The sequence below is a fragment of the Stegodyphus dumicola genome, chromosome 4, assembly GCF_044657685.1.
Source record: "Stegodyphus dumicola isolate Sdum_Otavi_A_Nest chromosome 4, ASM4465768v1".
Taxonomy (NCBI): Eukaryota; Metazoa; Arthropoda; class Arachnida; order Araneae; family Eresidae; genus Stegodyphus; species Stegodyphus dumicola.
In genome coordinates, this window is record NC_140771.1 from 208,999,936 (window position 1) to 209,025,905 (window position 25,970).

Below are 25,970 nucleotides of genomic sequence, written 5' to 3' on the forward strand. Positions count from 1 at the left end.
ATGTTGAGCTTAAAGTATGCACATTACTGGATACAGGTTCTCAGCATTAGTATGTCAGTAAAAAATTAGTAGAGAATTTAAATTTAATTCTCTACTAATTTTAAATTAAATTCATGCATTCATTATTCAGGGGAAGAGAAACGCGAACACAGATTCATGATGTTTATAATTTGCTGATTTCGGCATTAGATTCTTTCTAATGCTGAAATCAGCATTTTGCCAATAGAACTTTCTACTTTCAAATCGAAGCACTATCAGAGAGCAAAATTTGTGGCACAGTGCCAAAAGTGAATGATAGTAAAATTTTTAATGAACTGAAAGATGGAGGTGTCAGTTTGTCTGATTTGGGTTCTTCTGATCATGAGACTGGTCTGCTTTTGGGAGCAGATATTGTCCGTGCTTTATTTACTAATAAATCTGTGGGGTTGGAGTCGGGGTTATTTTTGATTGAGACTTGTTTGGGACATGTGTTAACTGGGAAGCATGAGTCATTTGGAGATAGCGATGATGATACTGTTTTGAATGCACTTTCGTTGTATGTTAGTAATTATTCGATAAAAGATTTATGGTCTTTAGAATCCATAGGTATTTCAGATCCCATTGAAATAATAGAAATAATTTAGAACATTCTAGAATTTCAGAAGAGTTTAAAAATAATGTGAAAATTCTTTCGGACAGTAGATATGAACTTTGTTTACCTTATAAATTTGATGTTGCCGACAAATAAAGATTTAACTTGGAAGCGGCATAAAAGGATGTGCCAGCGAGCACAAGATAACATATTTATTAGATAATGTACCATCTGAATTTGATGCTATAACACAAAAACTGAAATATTCTCTTTACATAGACAGTTGTGTTTCTGGTGCTGCAAATATTGAGGAGGAGGAAAATTTTATTGTAAATGCAAAAGATATTTTGTCACGGGGTTACTTAAGAAACTGGGAGAGTAATGTAAAATGTAAGTATGTTTCTAATAATACGGGTGTGACAAAAGTATTCGGAATTTTGTGGGATATTGATAAGGACACTCTTAAGTGTAATTTAAATTTTGATCTTGTAAGTGAAGATCAGAATTTTACTAAGAGAATCATTTTAGCTACAGTTCAGAAAATATTTGATCCAATAGCTCTGTTGAGTCCTGCAATTTTACCACCTAAGCTTTTTTCGCTGGAAATGTGGAATTTAAATTAAAGTGGGGTACTCCCTTACCAGATAATATTCAAATGTCTTTTAAAAGATGGTTTAGAGAAATAGACACATTAAGAGATATTGAAATCTCACGTTATGTTGAAATAAATGATTCCACTGAGATGCATGTTTTCGTAGATGTGTGCAAAGAGGCATATGCCACCTGTATTTTTTTTTTTTTTTTTTTTTAGAACAAGAACCTCTCAAGGGGTAAAAATTTACTTTGTTAGAGCAAAAACCAGAGTTGCACCTTTGAAGAAAGTAACGATCCCTAGGTTAGAATTAATGGCTTGTTGCATTGCTGCAAGGTTGGCATATTCAGTGAAGCAGGCATTAAACACTCGTGAGATTAAAACAATATTTTGCAGCGACTCTAGGGTAGCTCTATACTGGTTAAAAGAACATGGTGATTGGACAGTTTTTGTCTTTGAACAGAGTAAAAGAAATAAATAATCTGCTTCCTAATAATGAATGGCGACATGTGCCAGGGAAAATGAATCCCACTGATCTGATCTCGCCAGGGTGTTCTAAGAAATTGTTAGAATCCTGCTGGTGGAAAGGCCTGGCATGGTTGTTGCAAACACCAGACAACTGGCCTGATACCGAGATACTGATAACAGAAACACCCGAAATAACATTTGAAAGGAGAAAGGTTAAGTTACGTAATATTAATTTGTCAGAAGAGAAAGTCCTGTGGTATGCCATTAAATTCTCAAATTACTATTCAATAGTTAGAATGGTTGCATGGATATTGAGATTTATCAGTAATATAAGATCGCATCATGATACTAGATGGGGGGGGGGGACTTCTAATGCAGGAGATTGAAAATGCTGAAATTCTGCTTATTCATAATGTGCAAGCTTAATTTTTTCCTACTGAACTTGTGTGTTTTCAAAGATGTGAACGGAATTATCAGAGTTAAAACTCGAATTACTGAATGCATAGCAGGGGTGTTTGTGCTCCGGGGAAACCCCGGAATTCCGGGGATTTTAAACTTCGATCCCCGGAAACTCCGGGGATCGTCGTTCAAAAGGAAGTAGGAATAATAATGAATTATTTATTTTGATCTGGGTAATTTTGTTTGCTTTGAAAGCAGAAAACGCAAGGTCAGTGTGTGTGGTGAAAACTTTTCCTTTCTTTCTCCAAAGGCAGTGATAATGTGTGAAAAGGAGGGAAAAACTTCTTTTTTGTTCTTTCCTTATTGCGAGTTATGACTCATTCCCCCGGTTCTCGGACGTTCTCTTCTGGATTCTTTTCGGCAAGTAGGCGCGGCAGAAAAAAAGGGAGAGACTTCGTTCGACCAGATGTGCGATCACGTGACTCTGGGTTCAAAGGTCTTATCTCTCCTGGCGTGGCGCCAATAAGTAGAGAAGGGGGATTTTTCGCCGTATTAGCTATTTGTCATTGATCGCTTCTCAACTTTTTTTCCTCCACTGTGTAAAATTTTCGTTTCATTTATTGATGCATGTGTAAATTTTTCGTTTCGTTTATTGAAATATTTTATTTATGTACGCAAGAGAATTTCACTATGAAATTTCTCGATATAAATAGTGATATTATACAATTAGAAGAAGGTGTCCGGAATGCATTTAGGTGGAATTGGATTAAACGGAGAGATGGTAATGGGGATACCATCGGCACATGGTGCAAGAAAATAAATGTTGCTGGACAAGCATATTTTGTTTTTTGTAACTCACTGCTGAAGTATGGTGGGGAAGGATTCAAGGCTTTCACAAATCATTCTAAAACTGTGACGCACATAAAATATTCAAAGTGCATTAGACATTCAATGACTTTAAGTAATTATGCTAATTCAAAAAATACTGATGACTTACTGGAGACTGATGCTCGGCCATTGGATATAGTGACAAGAAAAGCACGCCAAGAGGTATTAATAGCTTCGTTTATCGCCGAGAATTCTCTTTCTTTCAATGTAGCTCCCAATTTAATTGAACTCTGCAAACAGTTGAGCCGCGATCAGACGGCACTAAACTCGTTGGAAATGTCCAGGACTACCGCATGTTATAAGATGAAATATGGGCTTGCAAAAACTATTAAGGAAAATATCATTAAAACTTTAAAGGAGACTTTATTTTCTCTAAATTTGGATGAAAGTACTAGCAATGCTCAAGAAAGTATACTGGCAATATTGGTGCAGTTTTATGACAACAATCAAAATGAAGTTGTAGTTCATCATTTTGCATCTCTAAAGATGGAATCTTGCAATTCAGAAGCTGTTTTTAAAGCAGTTGTTAATACTATTGAAGATAATAATATTCCATGAGCAAACTTAATTACTGTATTAATGGACTCATGTAACACCATGCGTGGAAAAAAAAAGGGTGTTGAAACCAGACTACGATCAAACAAAGCACCCCACTTATTAGATATTGATGGTGACACATGTCACACAGCTAATAACTGTGCAAAAAAATTTGCTTCATGTTTTGATAGATACTTAGAAGATTTGTTTGATGACATCTATTTTGATATGAAAAGCTGCAGTAAAAGAGAAAATTTTTTCAAAATCCATGAATCCCTTGCCATTAAAAAACTTAAGCCCTTGAAGAGACCAGACCATAGGTGGGTGTACATTTTATGTGTTTTAGAAAGAATCAAAGACCTGTGGGATGCTCTTATTGCATTTTATTTTCACTACTTGGATAAAACTGATAAAGGGGATTATTTTTCTTATGTTGAAACTGTATACAATAAAAGAAATATTTCTGCAGCTCAGAAAAAAATTGTTGAAGGGTATTCTTGCTTGCATTCCCAACAAAGGATGCTTTAGCTCGGAAAAAAAAGAATACCAAATGGGTTATTTGTTATGCAAAACAAAACTTTATTGAATATGGCATTATATTCAGCAGTATTACCAGAGTTCAACACATATATTAAATTATTTGAAACAAAAAAACCAATGCTTCATTTAATACATTCCAGTATTTATAAATTGATGGCAAAAATTTTCTCTTTTTTTATGAAGCCAGAAAATATAGAGTGCACATCTTATAATGATTTATTGAAGGTTGATGTCACAAATCCAGAATTCCATCTACCTAGCAAAGTAATATTTATTGGTGCAGAAGCTTCCACTCTCCTGAAGAAATTATCAAAAAATCATCCAATAGCAAAAAAATTCCAAATTTCTCTGATGAAAGCTTATACTAATACAGCACAGCATATAGAACAGAAATTACCCCTTAAAAATTCATATCTAATTAGTTTTACAGCATTAGATCCAGAGCTAAGAGGTAAAACCAGTACAATATTAGCTTTTGAAAAATTATCATCTTTTATGTTCCATATTTTTAGTGATAATGAAAAGTCAAAAGTAGAAGCTGATTTAAGGTTATACCAGAGTGATATTGATATCACCAAAGAAATGCTCTACACATCTGATGAAAGTGGAAATCAAGTCAAGTGTACAATTGATAAATATTGGTCTAAAGTTTTTAATTTAAAAGATGATTTCACAAATGATTATAAGTATCCTACATTGGCTAAATTGGTCAAAGCCTGCCTTAGCTGCTTCCATGGCCCATTAGTAGAAAGTGCATTCAACTTAATAAATACACTTGTCATTGACTATAGAACCTCTTTTAAGATTGATTCCCAAGATGCAGTGCAGACTATTAAATATGATTTAATGGCTTCTAAAGAAACCTCATGTGAAAAATATGGCTCAAAAAATCCAATGACTGATCCAATTCACAAAGATCTCTTACTGAATATGAACAGAAGTTGGAAAACATATCAAGAGGACTTAAAAGCACGTATTTCAGATGAGTCACCTATAAAAGTCTCTGAAAAACCTTCTACATTAGCAGAAAAGCAAACTGCTTCTACCTCTGCATGTGCAGTTCTCAAGGAAATTTCTTCAACTGTAAATGAGGAAAATAAAAGTCAACCTTCCTGCAATTATGAAGTTCACCACAAAAGAAAGACAAGCCCACAAACATCAGAAAATAAAAAAAAGCAGCAGAAATTAGATAATTTTTTTTAAAGAATTAATTCAGGTAATTTAAAATATTTACATAAAATGTAGTAGTTTATATGTTTGAAAATTTATGGTTATTAATTTTGCAAAAAAAAGTAATTCATTGAACTTTTATAATTAGGTCATTCAATACTTCATAATTGTAATTTTTCATTTCTCTCCCCCCCTTCTCGAAACTCCAAAATGTCGGTAAAAAGTAAGTCCGTAAAAGTTTCAGGGGATTTTTTGGGGTCCCACAAACACCCCTGGCATAGATAAGCCTTTCTTCATTTCACCTATTCTTCTTCCTGATAAATGTATCTTTACTTAAAGACTGGGAACCTAGATATTATTAAATATATTGCGTGAAAAGTACTGGATTACAAGAGGGAGAAGACCGATACGTAGTGTTCTGAAGGACTGTATTAAATGTCGACGATACAAAACTAAATCTTTCATCACTGAACCAGTTTCCTAACCTGCTAATAGAGTGAAAAATGCAGCAGTTTTTGAAGTAGTTGGTATTGACTTGGCTGGTCCCCTATTTGTAAAACACGGGAACAAAGTATGGATGTTTCTCTACACATGTGCTCTTAATAGAGCAATTCATTTAGAGTTAATAACATTGCTTTCCACTGATGCTTTTCTGTTATCATTTAGACATTTTGTTGCTAGAAGGGGAAGACCTAGAGTGGCTTATACAGACAATGGTACAAACTTTAGGGAAGCTTATAATAATTTGTTAGAAATTGATTGGAGTAAAGTAACTCGAAAGACAGAAATATAGAAGATTGAATAGAAATTCACCCCCCCCCCACTGCTGCCTGGTGGGAAAGACTTGTTCGAGTAGTCAAAGAACTCCTTAGGAGAACATTGGTCAGAGCTGTTCTTACCTATAAAGAACTGGAAACAGTTATGTGCGAATGTGAAAGGGTAGTAAATTCGCAACCCTTGACATATTTGTCCGAAGATACAGAAGACATAGTTCCACTTACACTTGCCATGTTTTTGACAGATAGATCCAATTTAGATGTAACTGATATAGACACAGTAGATATCAATCATCTCAGGAAAAGAATCAGATTTCGTGCAAAATTAATGGAAGATTTCCGAGTATGTTTTCGAAAGGAATATTTAGGACTACTTGTTTAGAAATGACAGCAAAATTCACAATTTCCAAATATTCGAGTGAATGACGTTGTGTTGATAGCAGATGATATCAAGAAAAGATTGAATTGGCCTATAGCTAGGGTTACAGAACTGATTCCAGGAAAAGACGGTTGTGGTAATGTTTATTTTAGTTGGTTGTGGTGGCAAACGTATATGTCACATGTTATGATAAACAGGAATATAGTGGCAACTTACCCCAGGACAAGATCCAGGTCTATAACCCGCCGTGACGAGAGAGTGACAAACACGTGAAAACAGATTTAATTCTTGCTTTATTGGATACCAACAATACTGAAGAGATATTCCTTTTTTTTTTTTTTTTTTGTAATCCGGTGACACATGACGATACGAGGCCTCCTCACTCAGAACAAAAAAGATAGATCAATTCTTCCACACAGCCCCTCGAAGACTTGGTGTATTTCAGCTCACACACATGCAGGTAATCTTCATCGGGATGCCGGGCGAAAATGCCAAGCCCGGGGAAAAAAAGAGATTAGCTTAAATTTTGCAGCTACAACATCAAAGAGAAAGAAAATCACTTCCTTTATACACACTGGGAGACCAAAGAAAGCTTGCACGATAAACTCCCACAAGTTTGCATTTTTACTCCATTCTTACTGTCTTTCTCTATGCAGCATCTCCATCTCGCACCTTCACAATCTCCTCCTTCTCGTCCCTCCTGGTAGACAAAAAATACCGCCTTTTATAAAGTTCCACAGTTAAGTTTTGCCGCCCAATGAAAAAAGATCCAGCGTCAGAAGGCAACCAATCGCAAAATACCTTCAGCTACCCAGGCAAACAGAAGTGAAGACGCTAGTTGTCTGACGCAATACTTTCTTCCGCTTACAACAGTTGTCTGATGCAATGCTTTCCTCCGCTTACAACAGTTGTCTGATGAAATCTGTTTCTCACCTTACAACACAAGTTGGCGAAAAAAATGAAACTGTTACCAAAGGAATCTGATGCAAATATCTAAATATTGCCATAACGTAGTAAATAATTAATTCAATGTGACCTCGTCACATATCCACCCCTCCTTCGGAAAAAAAAAAGGTAAAAAAAAATTCCTATGTACACGAAGAACATTCCTAGTGTTAAGAGGGAGCCTCATATCAACACATGCCAATTCATGTGAAAGTGCTGGTTAAAAATACATATATTACACATAAATTGCTATTTACATAATAAATAAAAGTACATAGTATACAAATGCCAGACAAATAACATAATCAAATGCGCTATAAATAAACATACAATTTCTAACATATTAAAACATGGAGATCACTTGGTTACATTGCTATCGTTTAACACCAAAGTATATGGAAAATTGTGCAAAGAATCCAATTTTACACTGTTGGCACAGATGATTAAAGTTCAATTGATAGTCTTCTGTGCATCACGCACAGTAATGGAAGCATTCATTTTAAAAGTACATGAAAAATATTAGAGTCCATAATATCAAAAAGTCTATAAATTTTGCATAATTACCGTACTGAGTATTCAGGCACAGTCTCTAACACGTGTACTCAGTAATAAGTGATATAATCATTGCACATTCACATAATTTGTCCAAAATATTGAAGAACTAGGCACATAATTGATAATAAATGTGCGTTAAAAAAGTACACAGTCCACAAAAGTAGTCGAGATGTCAAACAATTTGAACATTGTTCATATAGTTCATAACCTACATTCTGTTCTATTTGCACAGAATTCAGCGTTTAAGAGGATATATGGATACACAAACACAGAAATATCATGTGTAAACAAAGTTAACTTGCAAGACATAAGACAGTTGTGGTGGTAAATGCATTAACAGTGAGTCCTCAAAGGCACAGTAATAGAATATCATGCTATAGTAATTTAGTAGCACCATGTAATATAGTTTAACATATATTATTACATGCTACTGCAATGCAGCTAGATATTACCAACATTGTGAATTAGCACCTAAAAGGGAGCAGCACAAACCCTTAGAATAAAGTTAATATGCATCGAAACTTTGGACGAAATTAAATATATCATGACATACAATACTTCTCATGCTATACAACAAACAAAATTCACATACCAACTTTTCATGCAAAACATGTTTCATGCTATAAATATGTAGTATAACACATACAGTTTCAAGATAAAAGTAGGGCATATAAAATCTCATGGTGACTAAAGATTAGAGAACCGTTACAATAAAATAAGAAAACATTCTTTATGATAAAGCAAAATTGCAATTTTAACATACTCCTAGTTACACTTAATAAATAGCATTTATGATGACAAAATATTATAAGACAACTATAATCATATCATACAGAGAGATTTTGAAAAAATAAAACACCTTTAATCATTTTAAATATGTTAGGCACAATGTTGTTGAATCTATAATTGATATTTAAGGGTGATCAAGCCTTAAAATACTAATGATTATGCCTGCACAATCATAAGAATTCAACAAAAGAGGCGCAACAGAATAAATTTGGTACAATTAGATATAAATACACTACTTAACAATATAATAACTTTTCATATATATCAACATTCTCCAATACACTACTATGTTAAAATGAGAAGAAAATTTAAACGTGCTGTCTTTTTCTTAGATTATACTGATGTGTAACTTGAGGAGCAGGAGGTGGATTTTGAACTAAGTGAGAGAATCGTTTTGGAGCTAAACGAAGGCGATTGATGTGAATTTTGAATGGTTGAGCAAACTCATTGTCAAGAGCTCGAATAGTGTAGTTTACATCACTTGATTTTGAAACAATACAGAATGGTCCAGAAAATCTGGGTTTAAATGTATCCTTAGATTTCAGATACACTACGTCATCAATACTGAATGATCTTAATTTGGCATTTTTCAGTTGACGAGTATTTTGTTCTACTTGTTTTCACCCAAGCGTCTCATAGGCATGTTCATAAGTTAATTTCAGCTGCGTTAGAAGATCACACAAATAATGGGATTTATCCAATTGAGCTGGCCTTGGATCAGGATGAAATTTATCAAAAAGTAAAGATAAGTTTCTTCCAAAATGCAAAATATTAGGAGAATAGCCCGTTGAAGGATGAATAGTACCATTGTAAATATTCTGATGGATTAACAATGCATTTTGAAATGAAACACCTTTTTCATGAAGGGTAGTAAAGAAGTTTTGATTGAAGTATTAACTCGTTCACTTTGTGCATTGCATTCCGGTCTCTGAGGAGTACAATGAGATAATTTAATACCTAATGATTTTGTAATTGATTCAAACACTAATGAAGTGAATTGTGTGCCCAAATCAGTCAAGATCATTTCCGGTCGTCCATGTACAGATATATATTGTAATAAATGCCCTATGATAGTTTCAGCAGTGAGATTTTTAAGTGGATATAAAGCAAGATGCTTAGAAAAATGATCTAAAACAGTAAGAACATGGCCACAATTCCTTATAGGACCGACAATATCCATGGAAATAAAGTCATTTGGGTACTTAGGTATTCTGGTGGCTTTATATGGTGCTTGTTTAGGAGTGAACGACTTATATTTGTTGCATAAATGACACGAGAGGACAAAATTCTTTGTGTCATTATACATGCCCTTCCAAAAGTAACGTTTCGATAAAATCTCATAAGTCTTTTGCACCCCAAGATGGGATATATGGGAAATTTCTAACACTTTAGATTTCAATGCTTGTGGAACAACAATTAACTCAGCATTATTTTGTTTGTTTGAAATAAACATAAGAAGCTTGCTTGACTCATTAATAAAGAAATTATGTACCTTTGCAGCATTAAGCAAGGAAGGATTTTTCAAAATTGTGATAATTTCTGAAGTAAAAGGATCCGAACTTTGCTCAGCAAGAAACGTTGACTCAGAAATTTCATGAGCAGGATCTGCAGAAGAAACCAGGGCATTCACTTGGGGTCGTTCAAGATTTGTTTCAACAAACGGAAGAATAACTGAGTTATCTTCAGAGTTTTCAGCCAACACTGGCTGATTATGATCAGGATCTTGCATACGTGACATGTAATCAGCTAGAGAATTTAATTTTCCAGGAATGTGCTTAAATTCAAAAGTATATTCACTTAACTCCATAAGCCACCTAGTCGTGTTGTCAGCAGGTGACGTAGATTTTTGATAATGCAACAGAGGTTTACTATCAGTCAATATTGTAAACTTTCGATTATATAAATATGATTTGAAAGCAGTAACAGACCGATAAATGGCATAAAGTTCCAATTTTATAGCTGGGTATTTTCTTTCAGATGGTGACAATGTTCGACTATAATATGATACAGGATGCAATTCATTGTTGTGCTCCTGCAGTAGAACTCCTGAAATAGCATGACCACTGGCATCAGTATTCAATATAAACTCCTTGTCCCATTGTGGTAAGATAACAAAAGGTTCAGAAAAGAATATATGCTGAAGTTTCTCAAATGCAACGCTATGCGCGTCAGTCCATTTAAATTTATTCTTCTTACTGGTCAATTGTGTCAAAATATCAGTAAGTTCGGCATACTTTGATATGAGATGCCTATAGAAACCACAAAGGCCTAGAAATTTTCTGACCTGTCGGACAGTCTTAGGTGGTTGAAAGTTAGTGATCTTAGCAATATTAGTTGAAATGGGTTTAATTAAGTTATGAGAGATGTGAAATCCTAAATAATCTATAGCTGTTTTGAAAAAGACACATTTTGTAGGAGACAGTGTTATGTTATACTTAGATAAAAGTTTCAATACTGCAGTCAACTTAGTCATCATATCATCAAAGTCAGAAGCACCTATTACAATATCATCCTGATATGCATGCACACCTATGATGCCGTCCATTTTTAGTTCATCAATAAGCGTATCCACTAAAGCTTGAAAAGTACTGGCGGCAGTCTTTAAGCCAAAAACTAGCCTTCTATTAGCAAAGGATCCAAAAGGTGTAGTAAATGTTAACACATCCTGCAAGTGATCGGGAAGTTTAATTTGCCAATAAGCATTTTTTAAGTCAAGTACTGAATAGTACTTGTAAGTGGAGATGTTGTTTATAAGCGTTGAAATCTTTGGAAGAGGATATGTTGAATGTTCAATAATAGAATTAAGCAATCTTAAATCAAGAGCCATGCGGTATTTGGGTGGATTATTAGGGTATTTGGGATCTGGCTTCTTTTTTACTAACAGCATGGGACAAGCCCATTCAGCAACATTTCGATGAATTAAACCAGCTTCCTGCAATTCCTGAAGATCTTCTTTAACTTGGGATTGCAATGAATAAGGAATTTCAAAAGGGAGGGTCCTAATGGGATTCGAAGACCTAAAACAAATTTGTGGGGTTACCCTATCAGTGCAGCCAAGTGATTTTAAAGATTTGGAAAAAGCTGCATAATTAGAGATTAACACATCCAATAAACACTGCCTTTGTTCAGGAGAAAGATGGTTAAGATCAAAGTCAGTTGGTAACAATTCTTGTTTTCTTATTTCTAAAACCTCTTTTGATGGAGTTATAAGATTGCAATACTCATTTTGAGGAGTATCCGAATTTACAGAATCAGGTATGGTCTCAGAAAATTCAATATCAGATGTGACTTGACCTAGCTTCTGATTTTTGTTTATATGAACATTGTTCGAACCAATATTTTTGATGACAGTAATGAAGGAATTGTCGTTTAGAGTGTGGATCGCAGGATGCAATTCAATATCATGTTTACTTACAGTTGGTTGAAAAAGGACAGGTTGATTGTTAGCATGAGGACTATCGACTCTTAAGTGCGCAATTGTCGATTCTCCAGGATCTAACATAATTTTGTGTTTCAAAATTGCATAACATTCTGAAGGTACAGGATTACAATTATAATTTTTTACATTAGCCATATTAATTAGAGGTACATCAAAATTATTAAATTTTGCAACTGCACTTTTAGCACATATTAAGACATCATGTTTGGATAAAAAGTCATAACCTAAAATTCCATGAAAATTTTGTTGAAAAGCATCAGATACATAAAAGGCGTGTTTAAAATGCTGCTTGTTTATCTTAAATGATATTTCTGCACAGGCTGAAAAATGTAAATTGGAATTGATAGTTTTAATTTGAACATGTCTGGATAAAAATCTAACTTTAGTATCCAATCTTATTGTATCAAACACAGCTTTTGATAACAATGACACAGAACTTCCTGAATCAAGTAATAAAGTGCACAAATTTTTACCAAATGTTACATGAATCAAAGGAAGAGTACAATCAGAAAAGACATTATTTATATGCGCAATAGGTAAACAATTACTTTTACTTTTGACATGAAATTGTTGCAAAAACTCTTTGATAGAACTCGAGGGTTTACCACTGATTATCATTTGCTTATTTAAATATGTTTCAATACTCTCCGATTCTTTGCTCGTATGATAGTTGGTTTTTGGTGACTTGGTTGAAACATTAGAGGTCACATCGCCACCTACTTGTGAACTCCCCTTGCGTTTAAAGGGGTACTGTATCTTGGCTGATTATAATAATTTGGTCTCCGACCATAAGATGGAAATCTGTTAACATTTGAGTTATCACCTTGTCGCGAACTATTGCTATAGAACTGTGGTCTAGTGAGATTAGGACGACTGCTAACATAGTTACTCGAACTTCTAACCTGGTTCTGACGAGGGCTACACATCGCCAAATACGCACGACATACTGACATTGAATGTCCAAATTTATGACAGTATGGGTATGGAAGTGGATATGGAGGATATATGGGAGTTTCTTGCATCCAATTTACACACTGGGCATTTGCATCTTGAGCATGTGTGGGATTACTTGTCCGTAAAGACAAAACAGCATTACATTGATTTAAGGGATGCTTATCTAAATTACAAAACTGACATTTTTCATTCTATAATGCAATTTGAAGACTGAGGTTTTCAACTTGACTTTTTAAACTCTCAATTGTATCATCTTTACTATTCAAAGCAATGGAATGTGTTTGCATTATTTTCAAATTTTGCGAATTAGAATGATGTTGCTGAGCTAAATTCACAAGCTGATCAAAATTATCTGTAGATTCACTAATTAATTTTTCTTTGAGTTCTATTGGTAAAGCAGCTAGAAACTGCAAAGATTTTATTTGGTTCAATGCTTTGCTATTTTGAACATGGTTGTATGTAGCATGAGCCAAAGTTTCAATGCGATGAGCAAGACTTTTCATTGACTCACCAGGTAACAGCTGAATGGTCTGGAAAGCAATTAAATTAGATGAAGAGTTAGAATCCTTCGAAAAGAAATTTATCAGTTTTTCACAAGCCTCGTCTAGGGAAGTCACATTTTGACAAGCAGGCGATTCTGCAAAGAATTGCTGTGCAGCACCAACAAGTTTACTTTTCAGATATAATAGTGCTACTTTATCATTCCAATTATTAAGAGTTTTATATTCTTTAATCTGGCTAGTGAACCAGCGAACGGTATCAGGATCACCAGAAAATGATGCAATATTAAATGTGAATGTTTTAGTTTCCATTTGTTCAGGAGATTGTTGTCGTGTCTTAGGCATACTCAATTAAACAAAATAACATTCAATGAAATGACACATATGATAAATATGCAAATTTTTGCCCAATAAAGGTATATACTGTAAATCATATATATAATACAAATAAAAAATAATATCAAACAAATTTACCACTGCAGCATAAGACTTAAGTTAGACTTTGAATCATTCATGTGATTAATACAATGTATATTCATCTTAAATACATTCAGTTAGACTTTGAATCATTCATGTGATTAATACAATCTATATTCACTTTAAATACATTCATAAATACAACTGCTTTAAATACAGTCTTAGAATAGATACAGTTCAATGCAACGTTAATGTAATTGCCACAGCACACGAAACGGTTGGGCGCGGCACCAAGTGTGGTAATGTTTATTTTAGTTGGTTGTGGTGGCAAACGTATATGTCACATGTTATGATAAACAGGAATATAGTGGCAACTTACCCCAGGACAAGATCCAGGTCTATAACCCGCCGTGACGAGAGAGTGACAAACACGTGAAAACAGATTTAATTCTTGCTTTATTGGATACCAACAATACTGAAGAGATATTCCTTTTTTTTTGTAATCCGGTGGCACATGACGATATGAGGCCTCCTCACTCAGAACAAAAAAGATAGATCAATTCTTCCACACAGCCCCTCGAAGACTTGGTGTATTTCAGCTCACACACATGCAGGTAATCTTCATCGGGATGCCGGGCGAAAATGCCAAGCCCGGGGAAAAAAAGAGATTAGCTTAAATTTTGCAGCTATAACATCAAAGAGAAAGAAAATCACTTCCTTTATACACACTGGGAGACCAAAGAAAGCTTGCACAATATATTCCCACAAGTTTGCATTTTTACTCCATTCTTACTGTCTTTCTCTATGCAGCATCTCCATCTCGCACCTTCACAATCTCCTCCTTCTCGTCCCTCCTGGTAGACAAAAAATACCGCCTTTTATAAAGTTCCACAGTTAAGTTTTGCCGCCCAATGAAAAAAGATCCAGCGTCAGAAGGCAACCAATCGCAAAATACCTTCAGCTACCCAGGCAAACAGAAGTGAAGACGCTAGTTGTCTGACGCAATACTTTCTTCCGCTTACAACAGTTGTCTGATGCAATGCTTTCCTCCGCTTACAACAGTTGTCTGATGAAATCTGTTTCTCACCTTACAACACAAGTTGGCGAAAAAAATGAAACTGTTACCAAAGGAATCTGATGCAAATATCTAAATATTGCCATATCGTAGTAAATAATTAATTCAATGTGACCTCGTCACAACGGTAAAATGAGAACAGTTAGATTAAGAGTGCAAATTAACAATTTGATACGTCCGATACAACGAGTGTTCCTCAAAAACATCAATCTGCTGTAAAGTCTTGAGTTTCTCATCTTGGAGACGACTTGCATGCCTCTCATCATTCAGAAATTTCTGGATCACCCCGATCTCCGGACCCTACTGATGTTTCCGATGTATATGACAGTTCTAAGACTATAAAGACACGAGCTGGTAGAACTGTTAAGATGCCACTTAGATCGAGCTTGATAGACTTGAATGTTTTGAGTAGCTATCCAGCAACTCAAAAGGGGGGATCTTGGGAATGGCATCACTACGGCAACGAATCAATGGCCAGATAGAAACTGACATCAGGGACACCAGAAAAAACGAACAGTTGCGGTTTAGATAGCTAAGAACGATGTTTGCACCATGTTAGGTAGATAGATATTTCTTATTCATTAAACTTGTATTTATGTGTAAATAAACCTTTTTCCTTAAGTTTAAAATATTTGAAGTGCTCCATTTATGATAAGATAGCTGTTGATTCATCGGGTAGAGGACTTATGAATCCTTTCTGAGTTAGCCATTGTTCAAACATAATGCATTATGTAACATAACAATATATATATAATGATATGATTTAGTTTCTTGCAGTAATTTGATAAGTACTTGACTAGAGAAGACATAATTTTGTAGTTGCGAGTGGATTGATGTTAGACCATGCCTGAAAATATTGATTATGTAATAAAAGATGCAGAGAACTTTTGAAGAATCACAAAAGTTACTTGATAATCCAAATACCTCTTTATTACTTGTTGATGACACATCACAGTGGGACCAGTCTGCATCCCACAATTATGATAATGATCCATTACATTTTTAAGCGAAACAGCTAAGCAAGAGAACATCCTTTAGCTGGCAAGCTAGGCAGAGAAAGAGGGAGGGTAGCTGGATTTATAGTAAAATTTTTAGACATAATGCGGAATTAGTTTTCAGATATGACACAGTTCAGAAACATTATTAATTTTTTTTAGAATAAAGAGGAAATAACCAAATTTAAAAAAGAGCAATTAAAAGGCTATTGTTAAATTAAAATATAAAGCTTATTTACATATTTTTATCTTACACGCACACACACACACATATATGTAATACATATATTTGTATGAAGAAAGAAGGTTTTTCTGTATTAAAACATTTTACTGCAATATTGGGGTAGAAAAGAAAACCGCTTGAATAAAGACCTCAACTTCTGTAAGCTAATGACCAATATATCACTTAATGTTTTGATATTTGAAGAAAATATGTTTGGCCAAAGTATGATCCAGATAAATTCTCAAGGCTATTGAACAGACTGTGCAAGGTTTTTTAATTTTTCTTTACATATACATAGACTCCAACTACTACGGATTCTCCGTAGTTTCTACGGAAATTCATGAAAAACTACGAGCTACGAAAAGTATGGAAAAAACTATGGATTTTACAGAAACAAGAGCAGGAGAACCAGTACGCAAAACGGAACCAACTAATTCATCCGATGATTGGCTGAATACTCGTATTATCATATATCACGTGTTGAGTGCGTTCCTAGTTTTGAAGAATTAGCCAATCGTAGATCAGTAACTCCAACCGTTAACGATTTATCAATAGTTCCACCCAATTGTCTGTCTCCCAGGTTCCTCGCTGATGCGTGTTTAGGCTGCATTGTGTAGTTTACGGCGAGAGCTTAGCATGTGTCTTGTGAACTGTGAAAGATTTTTAATCATAATGCTGCCTCGAACGAAGAAGCCAAAATTATCAAAGCAGAAGTTTAAAGATTCATATTCTTCAGAATTTCCAAAAAGCGTCCGAAATTTCTGTGAATCACGCACATTGCAGTGTATGCAACAAAGACTTCTCAGTTGCTCATGGCGGAAAAGATGACTGTAAACGGCATGTGTTTTCTCAAAAGCATATAGAACTTGGCACTGTAAAATCTAAAGAAATAACAAATTTCTTAATAAAAGATGATGAAACAGTTCCTATAAAAGCCGAATGCTATTTTCTTCGTTTTTTAATTGAACATAATCTACCGCTTTCTGTTTTGGATCATTCCAAAGAGCTTTTCAAAGCAATGTTTCCGGATTCTGCCATAGCAAAAAAATTTAGCTGCGGTCATACCAAAACTGCTGCTATTGTGAAAACGCTTGCAGAAAATACTGTTGCTGATATTATAAAATCAGTGTGCAGTACATCATTTTCTCTAAGTACTGATGGAAGTAATGATAACAATGATAACAAACTGTACCCATTGGTTATAACATACTACAGTAAAGAAAAGGGAGTGATAATTACTTCATTGATTTCTATTTTAGAATGCACGAATAATACAGGAGAAGGTATTTTTAATTGTATAAATGAAAACTTTAAAAACAAAGGTTTAGAATGGAAAAATTGCTTATCATTTTCTTCAGATAATGCTAGTAATATGATTGGAAAGTTTAAAAGTGTAGCATCATTTATCAAAATGCATCAACCAAGTATAATCACCCGAGGTTGTCCGTGCCACCTCTTGCATATAGCTGCAAAAAAAGCTACTGAAAAATTAATTGGCTCAGAAATTGAAATGTTGATAATAGATATATATTTTTACTTGGAGAAAAGTTCAAAACGGAAGCATAGCTTCAAAGTTGCTCAACAAATTTTGGGACAGAATGCAAAATCTCATAAAATTTTGAAATATTGCAGTACGAGATGGTTGTCTCTTTTAGAATCTATAACAAGGATTTTGGAACAGTGGGATGCTGTGATAAATTTTTTTGGAGATAAACCAGATAACAGTGAGAATGAAGGAAAGAGATTGCAAAACATTAAAAAAATTTTACAGTCACCGACCACCAAATTGTACTTATTATTTTTGAAAAATACTTTGCCTTTGCTTATAACAGTAAATATTAATTTGCAACAACAAGCTCCTTATATACATAAATTGAAAAGAGAACTTTTTGAACTTTTAATGAATTTATTTGTTAGATTCGTAAAACCATCAGTAATTTCTAAAGAAAATGAAGATGTTACTCTAACGTCTATTCCATTTCAGAAGTATAGTAAACAAAAAGAAAATGAAAATTTAGTGATTGGTGCGGAAACAAGACTATATTTAAAAAATGCCAAGTTGAATGAAAGTGAAGTGAAATCATTTTTCAATTCTGTGCGAGCTTTTTTTGTAACTGCATGTTCATATATAATTGATAAATTTCCACTGAGTGATCCATTTCTAAAACATGCAACTTGAGAACTGAAGTCTCATTTTCATCTGTTCTTTACTTGATGAATACTTTTCCATCCATTATTGATGAAAAATGTCTTAATCAAGTAGAAATTGAATTTTCCATGTATCAAGTAGATGATTTGAAAGAAATTGTAGATTTGCGTATTGATATAGCATGGGGAGAAATTGCCAAATTAAAAAATATGAATGGGTGTATTAAATACAAAGTATTGCCTTCTGTAATGCTTGCTGTCTTAATAATACCTCATTCAAATGCAGCTTGCGAAAGAATTTTTTCTATTGTTAAAAAAAATCAGACGGAATTTCGACCAAATTTAGGTCTTAACTCTTGAAGCAGTTTTGATTGAAAAAATAAATATGCAGGCAAATGAAGAACTGTGTTATAAAAAAAACATTCTCAAAATCAGAACTTAAGCTTGCTAAGCATGCTACGTATAAATCTTTGCATTCATAAATTATGCGTATTTTGTTTAATACTTATATGTATCATTCTTGGTTATTTAAATTTTATTTCCCTGTAGAAATCATATCCAGAATAAAGATATGATTTATAGCTTCTGATTTTTTCTATGATTAGTAGTGATTTGAAGTACTTTTTGTTAGTGAATGCTTGAGGAGTTAAAAGAAAATTTCTAATTAAATGTGCATATAATTTACAAGGTATATTTTTAATTATTCAGTTTTATATGTATATAGATTTTAAATGTAATAAAATTGATTACAATTAATTATTAATTTAAAATTAATGAATGGTTAATTACAACATACGCTACGCGCACATTTTCAAAGTTGTAAAAATGTCGTTCGCGCGTTGACTACTGACAAGGTTTGCTGAAGGTTGGAGTCTATGCATAATGAATGTATTAGCTAGTAGCTCTTTTAGAAGGTCATCAGTGATGGCATCTATCCCCACAGAAACAATGCTAGTGAGATTTCTTAGTAGCTTAAAACCCAAACTTTCCAGAAAAATTCTTTTATATCTTACTATCAAGCTGGTTTTCTTTTCTTCTTCTTTTAAATTGTGAAATATTAGAGTGAAGTTGACATTACAGGAAAAGTAATAATGAAAAATTATATTTTGTGGGTTGTAAACTTAATATTTCTCTCATATTTTGTGTGCATAACATAAATATGAGCAAAATTCTTGTAGATATGGCCTCCATAAATGCATTTCTGTCTTATGGTGAAAATTCCTATCTTTATATGTATTGATGTAGATGCATAAATACATATTTGCAGTCAAGATGTTAACTGTTGTGCTGATGCAATATGTTTTATTCTTAAGAAACGCAACTTGAATATGAGTTACACATTGTGATGTACACATTCTGCCCATCCATTTTTCAGCAAATTTTTGTCTATTCAATATGTAACTGTACAATTGATGAAAGAAAGGTAAGCAGTGTCATGTTGCCAAGACAGTAAGCATATACCCTATAGGAAAAGGGTAAAAGTACTTTTAATTAACGAGTGTTTTCAGTAACTATCATATTGAAATGTGACAGATTTTTTATCCAAATTAACTAAATTTGAGAGGAGTTGCACAGACAAGCTGCAAAGTTTTTTCATTAGATTACTCAGTAGATGAGATGGCATGTATACTAAACTTAGAATTGTTAAGAATAGGTCTAGAATCACCATATCAAAGAAAATGAAGTGAAAGCATGAACATATAAATTGGCATATGTGAAGGATCTCTCATCTGATGCATAGCAGTGCAGACTATAGCTGCAGTAGATACAAGAGTGTGTAGCACTGCAACATAGAAATTACCTTTGAGAAATGGAAAATGAGATCATATATACTGTTAGCAATATTACCATTGTTGACTTGCCCCAGCTAAGATGTGTTTGTTATATGCAGGAGTTAAATTTGGGCAAAGGCCACTGGAGCCAAGCTGTGATACTTCTGACCTTTTGAGTAAAATTGTAATTCCAACTGCAGTCCTTAATAAAATGAGCTCTAAGATTATAAGTTATTATTTAACTGTTTGCCATTAATCTAATGTTGTTTATTAATTTTTTATTTAGCTCATTGCATTTTGTTTGATTATTAATTATATTTATTTATTTTTGTTCTCATTTCCTATGGCCTTCTAAAGGATACTTTCACTCTAAATTTTAGAAATTAAATGCTGGTTATAAGCAAGCATGCATATCAGAAGGACAAATATTGTATTGTAATATTTATTGCATGCTTATTCGAAGAACAAATGCTGTATTAAAATATTCATTAACGACAAATGAATGTTCTTGGGTATTTTAGTGATTGCTTGCAGTATCCAGTTGAAAAAGAATGAATATATATATCCATTATATACGAAACAGCACCTTTCAAGATTTACACTAGACTTTCTTTTCAGGAGTACTATAAATTGTGATTTGCAACCGAAGTTTGGAAGTATTTTGATGCATTTTTAAAAAGTACTGTATCAGTACATATATCAAGACTATCATAAAAGTACCTTAACATCATCATTTAGTCATGTATTACTTTCCTCTCTGCAGAAAGTAGAAAAAATATTATTTTAGCAAAATAACTCATGCACACTCCCTATATGATGAAATAGTAAGAAATAAGTTACATTTTTAGATAGTCTTTGACTTAAGGAAATGAAGGGAAAATTAATGACAACATTAATGAAAGGAAATTTGTAATGTAGTTTAGTAAAGTGCATATAAAGCAAAATGCTATTTGGAATACTATTTTATTTTTTATTTTTTATTTTTTTTTTAATTCTAGATTTTTTGTCATTTTGGATAAATAAATATTTGCGTTCTTGCAGAGCAGGAAGTTCAGAGTACTTTTTATTTTGAATAATACAAGAATATATGTTTCTGTTCTTCTAGAACAGAATGCTAAGAATATTTTTATTATTAAAATCATATGTTTTGACACATCCATACAAATATCACAGTACTAGATTATTTAGATATACAGTCGAATCCAGTTAATTGGACCACTGTATAATCAGACCAGTCGCTTTTTCGGACCAAACCCTAAAGAACCAAAACAAATCCTATGTACATAAGCCTAATATTATTCACTTATTTGGACCAAAATTCCATTTAATCGGACCAAAAAATGTGAGAGCGAATAAGAAACAGAAGCCACAAGTCGACCTCGCGTACGGATGGATGTACAAGTGGTCTGCGACATATGGGAGGATCTGTATTTGTGACTTCCCAGGAAAATGCTTTATCAAAGGTCAGGAATTCCTTAACTCTCTCGCATCGAAGTCGCCCCAAACACCTCAGCATTCAGACATCGGCTGGACGCCCGAAACGCATGAAAAATTTCCTACCCAGTGCTTTCCCCCATCACGTTACTGCATTGCTCATTGCTTTCAGGTATTGTTAAATCACATGTCAATCATTCTTTTGAAGCTACTAAAAGTAGCTTCTTTGTTTCCTTTGTTCCTTCCTTTCCTTTGTTTACTGTCAGTGTTTAGCTTTTGATGCCTGAAGTTGCAATCCCGTCCCAAGGGAGAACTTCATACACTGTCAAAGCGTCGAAGAAAGAAGTTCTCGCTTTACTAAGTAAGGCTATTGTTAGCGCTGTAGTATTTAACTTGTCATGGGGGAAGGAAAAGCATTCCAGGAGAAATTCTTAGATACGGGCGTTTTCGATGTTTGGGGAATTGAGACTTTGCCCTCTCTCGATGCGAAAGAGTTAAAGTGCATGACAAAAGCAAAATCGGTGGGAGGTGAACACATGCACCATTTTCTTTGACCTGTGCCTCCGAGTTTCGAGAAAATGAACAATAGAATGTCCAGCTCCTCCTGAAAGAATTCCCGCCTGTTAATCATGATTAAAGTTTACATGAGAAAGCTATCATTTCATAGCCTTTTTGGGATGATTTTAGTGCCAAAGCTTTGAATGGCGAGCATTTTATCTTCCTCTTGACCTCAGCATCTTGAACCTGAAACACCAAGGTTTCTTCAGACCACTTTAGTCAGTGAACTGTGTACGTGTCTTGTCTCCCTTGCCAAAATGCTCTGACGGGACTTGATGTTAGCTGAAAAAATGGGTTTCCTGAATAAGATCAAGCAACAACCACAAAACACTAGTCAGCATCAGTTGATAGAAATAACCAGATTGGCACAGACTACAGTTTCGCACTTGATAAAACAAGAGAATGAGCTGTGAGAAGAATGGGCACAATGTGAAGGACGAGGAGGAACTTCCAAAAAACGGAAGCCTGAAGGCAAGGACTCAGATGTCGATGAGGCCCTTAATGAATGGTTTACCATTGTTACTGGACGATCTGTGCAAGTAAGCGGCCCAATGTTAAAATGCAAAGCAGAAGAACTCGCTAAAAAGCTGGGCAACAATGACTTTGAAGCTACGGAAAGGACATGGCGAGAAAGAAAGTGCTGATAGTGCAAATGCTAAAGAATGGAAATCAACAAAACTGCCCAAGCTTCTTGAAAATTTTTCAGGAGATAACATCTACAATGCTGATGAGACTGGGCTGTATTATCGTGCTACACCGGATGGCCCGTTAAGATAAAAAAATGTTGCACTCTTTGGCTCCAAAACAGCGATGGCTTGCGTAACTGTTTTGTGCTGCTCAAACATGTCAGGAACGGACAAGAGAAAGCTGTTGGTTATAGGAAAAAAGCACCAAGCCTCTGTACTTTAAAGGACTTAGGTTGGAGAGTTTACTAGTTGTGTATCATGCAAATAGAAATGTGTGGATGACCTCTGAACTTTTTAAAGAATGGCTGAAGGATTGGGACAGAGAGCTACAAGGCCAGTCGAGAAAAGTGCTGCTTTTTCTTGGCAATTGTGCAGCTCATCCTCATTTAGATTGCTTGATTAATGTCAAACTGGAATTTCTACCTCCCAGAACCACAGCTTTGGGTCCAGCCAATGGACATGGGCTTTATAAAAAATTTGAAGACCCTTTATCGTGCAAGGTTGGTTAATTACATCCTTGAAGCAATTGAAGAAAGTTTTCTGACCTCATCATCAAAAGCCAGCGAAGTCAGTGCAAAGGTCAACATCTTACAAGCAGTTACATTTGTGGCCAACATCTGGTGAAACGTGAGCAGTGAGACAATTCAGAACTGTTTTTTTCACTGTGGCTTTAAGCACTTGGTTTTGGAGAAGGATGTAGGCATGCTCATTGAAAGTGAAAATGATGATTTACATATGGAACTTCAACAGGCACATCCATTGACAACGAGCTTCAATGCTACGGTGAAAATGAAGATTACGACACTGCAATCATTCTCAAGTTGCAGCAAAACACACGACAGCATCGGAAGACCAAGAAAGGGATGATGATGATGATGCCGCTAATAAGTTGGTGCAAGTGATAACACAGGATGCAAGGAAATGCACTGCTGCATTAGATGTTTGTGGAGATTTCGTTCACATGCAATCCATCAAGAGAACGTGTCAGATCACATTGAATAAGTTCTTCAAATGGTGACTGGAACTTGGTACGAAATTTTTTTTATGTGCTTCGCATGTTGAGTATCATGGAGATTGTTTCATAGAATTTGTTTCTAAATTAATTTTGCCAATGAAAAAATTTTCGACTGTATTTCTTTTTTGTACATGTATGTTTGTCATACTTGTGTACCGCACCATAAAGTTCATAATTACATTTTACAGGGTTTGAATGGTCCTTAACATTGATCAATTTCATTAAAATAATGGTAATATATTAGAATTATATTTGAAAAATAACATTAAAGTAAAACATTTTTTTGCTGTCATATTATAAAGTTTCATTTTGGCAACTTATTATACAATATTTTGAATCTGAAAAATAAACAAGGTATAATGCTATAAAGCATAATAAAAAAATTTAACGAGTCCAGCAAGTTCTTAAATTTTTTAAAATCAATTTTAGGTCCTTAAAAGTCCTTAATTTTGGCTAAAATCAGTATAAGGTCCTTAATTTTAATCATATGAAATTTCTCTCTGTTTTAACGACTGCCATTTTGAGTGTGAATTAGCATTTTCTGGAATATTTTTGGCGATTCACTGACGTATATGATTATCTTTTGAATGGGTTCATGGGTTATAATTTGTTTCTATTTCTAATATATATGATGGGATACTTCAGTTTCTAAGCAAGAAGTGAAACATAAGCATTTTGAAATTCATTTTTTCTAATAAAGAGCTCTTAAACAACATTTCGCTTTAAGGGGTTGTGAATTCTTTTATTAAAGAGTTCTAAATTTGACGACTTGTCAACATTTTGACGATTTTAAGATCAGTTTCTATAGAAAATTTTAATTCTGAGATCTGAGAATTTTTTGGCAATTTTTTTAAAACATCATAACTTTGATAAATTTCATTAAAATAATGGTACTAATATATTAGAATTTGAAATAAAAAATTTTATTTTTCTCTGTCATCTTATAAAGTTTCCTTTTGGTAACTTCTTATACAATATTTTGAATCTGAAAAATAAACAAGGTATAATACTATAAAGCATAATTTATGAAACAGCTCTTAGTAAAAGCAAAATTAGTTATGTAATTAATTAAAAAGTCTTCTTTTTAATTTTTTCCTAGTAAGTGTTTTTCCCATGTAATTGTCTCAGATTTTTAAAATTCTCAGAATATGCATCAGTTTTCTCTATAAAATTAAATTTTCACTTTTTCCTTCCTTTTTCTTCCGAAAATCTTTCTGGTTTTTTGCTGTTACAGAATTGGTTGGGATAATTTTTCTTTAGTATTTTTGGCATCGCAGCAAGGAAAGTTTAAAATTTGAAGGCAAGATTAATAGACCCATGATTCTAGAAGATTCGAGAAATATGGGACAATAAGCGATGAATTTCTTACTTTTTGAAGAACGTCTGGAAGAACAATGGAAACATAATATTTGAATGTTTTACTCCTGATACTAAATTTGTTTTCTTAATATGTTTATCTTCCTTGTATTTTTTCTATTTTTTTCACTAGATACAAGCATGGAGAATACCAAAAATGCTTCTAAACTTATCACTTGGGCAGGCATTATAGAAAGAGACTTTTTTATTAATAAAGAAATTGAAAACTTACAATTTAAAAGATTTATCTAATATGCCTAAATGCATCGTACACAGAGCTGGTGCTAGGCATTTTCCCACTTGATGCAATCTCTGTGGATTCTAAATTCTGCTGCCTAGTGTCTTTCTAAATTCTGCTTCCAATCCCTGCTGTAAATTCTAAAAGATTTGCCATTTCTAGATTTTTGTTGTTCTGTGTGTCACTAAATTCTAAAAATTCTGCCACACCAGCTCTGTAACCGGCTTTTACCATATATATTTCACATTTCTTCTGAATGTTCATATTACCAAAGAAATAAAATTAGCCACATTTTCTATACATTATAAATGCATTTAGTGTTTTTTTAAATAACAGAAATCCTTAATTAAATCCAAAAATTCTAAAATTTAAAGGAAACATGTTGAAGAAAGAAACTGAATACATAAAGAAAATTATTCTTTAAAGATATGTGCAGTTATTATGTAAATTACCCAATTGTTTATGGTTTCAGCCTTTACTATAACTTCCCATTTCTGTTTCCTCATATGACAGAGTTACTGAGCCAGATTAAATTAAAATTAAATTGTGTA

The 25,970-nt window shown here is 33.8% G+C and overlaps 2 protein-coding genes across 7 annotated transcripts in view; both read left to right on the forward strand.

Moving 5' to 3' along the window:
- The window catches only part of Xpd (general transcription and DNA repair factor IIH helicase subunit Xpd), a 149,320-nt gene that overhangs the window by 95,480 nt on the left and 27,870 nt on the right, over nucleotides 1–25,970 (forward strand). The gene's annotated exons all lie outside the window — the stretch shown is intronic.
- LOC146997810 (uncharacterized) lies at nucleotides 4,482–5,337 on the forward strand. The gene has a single exon (XM_085814296.1). The coding sequence runs from the start codon at nucleotides 4,491–4,493 to the stop codon at nucleotides 5,196–5,198; it is 708 nt and encodes a 235-aa protein (XP_085670422.1). The 5' UTR covers nucleotides 4,482–4,490; the 3' UTR covers nucleotides 5,199–5,337.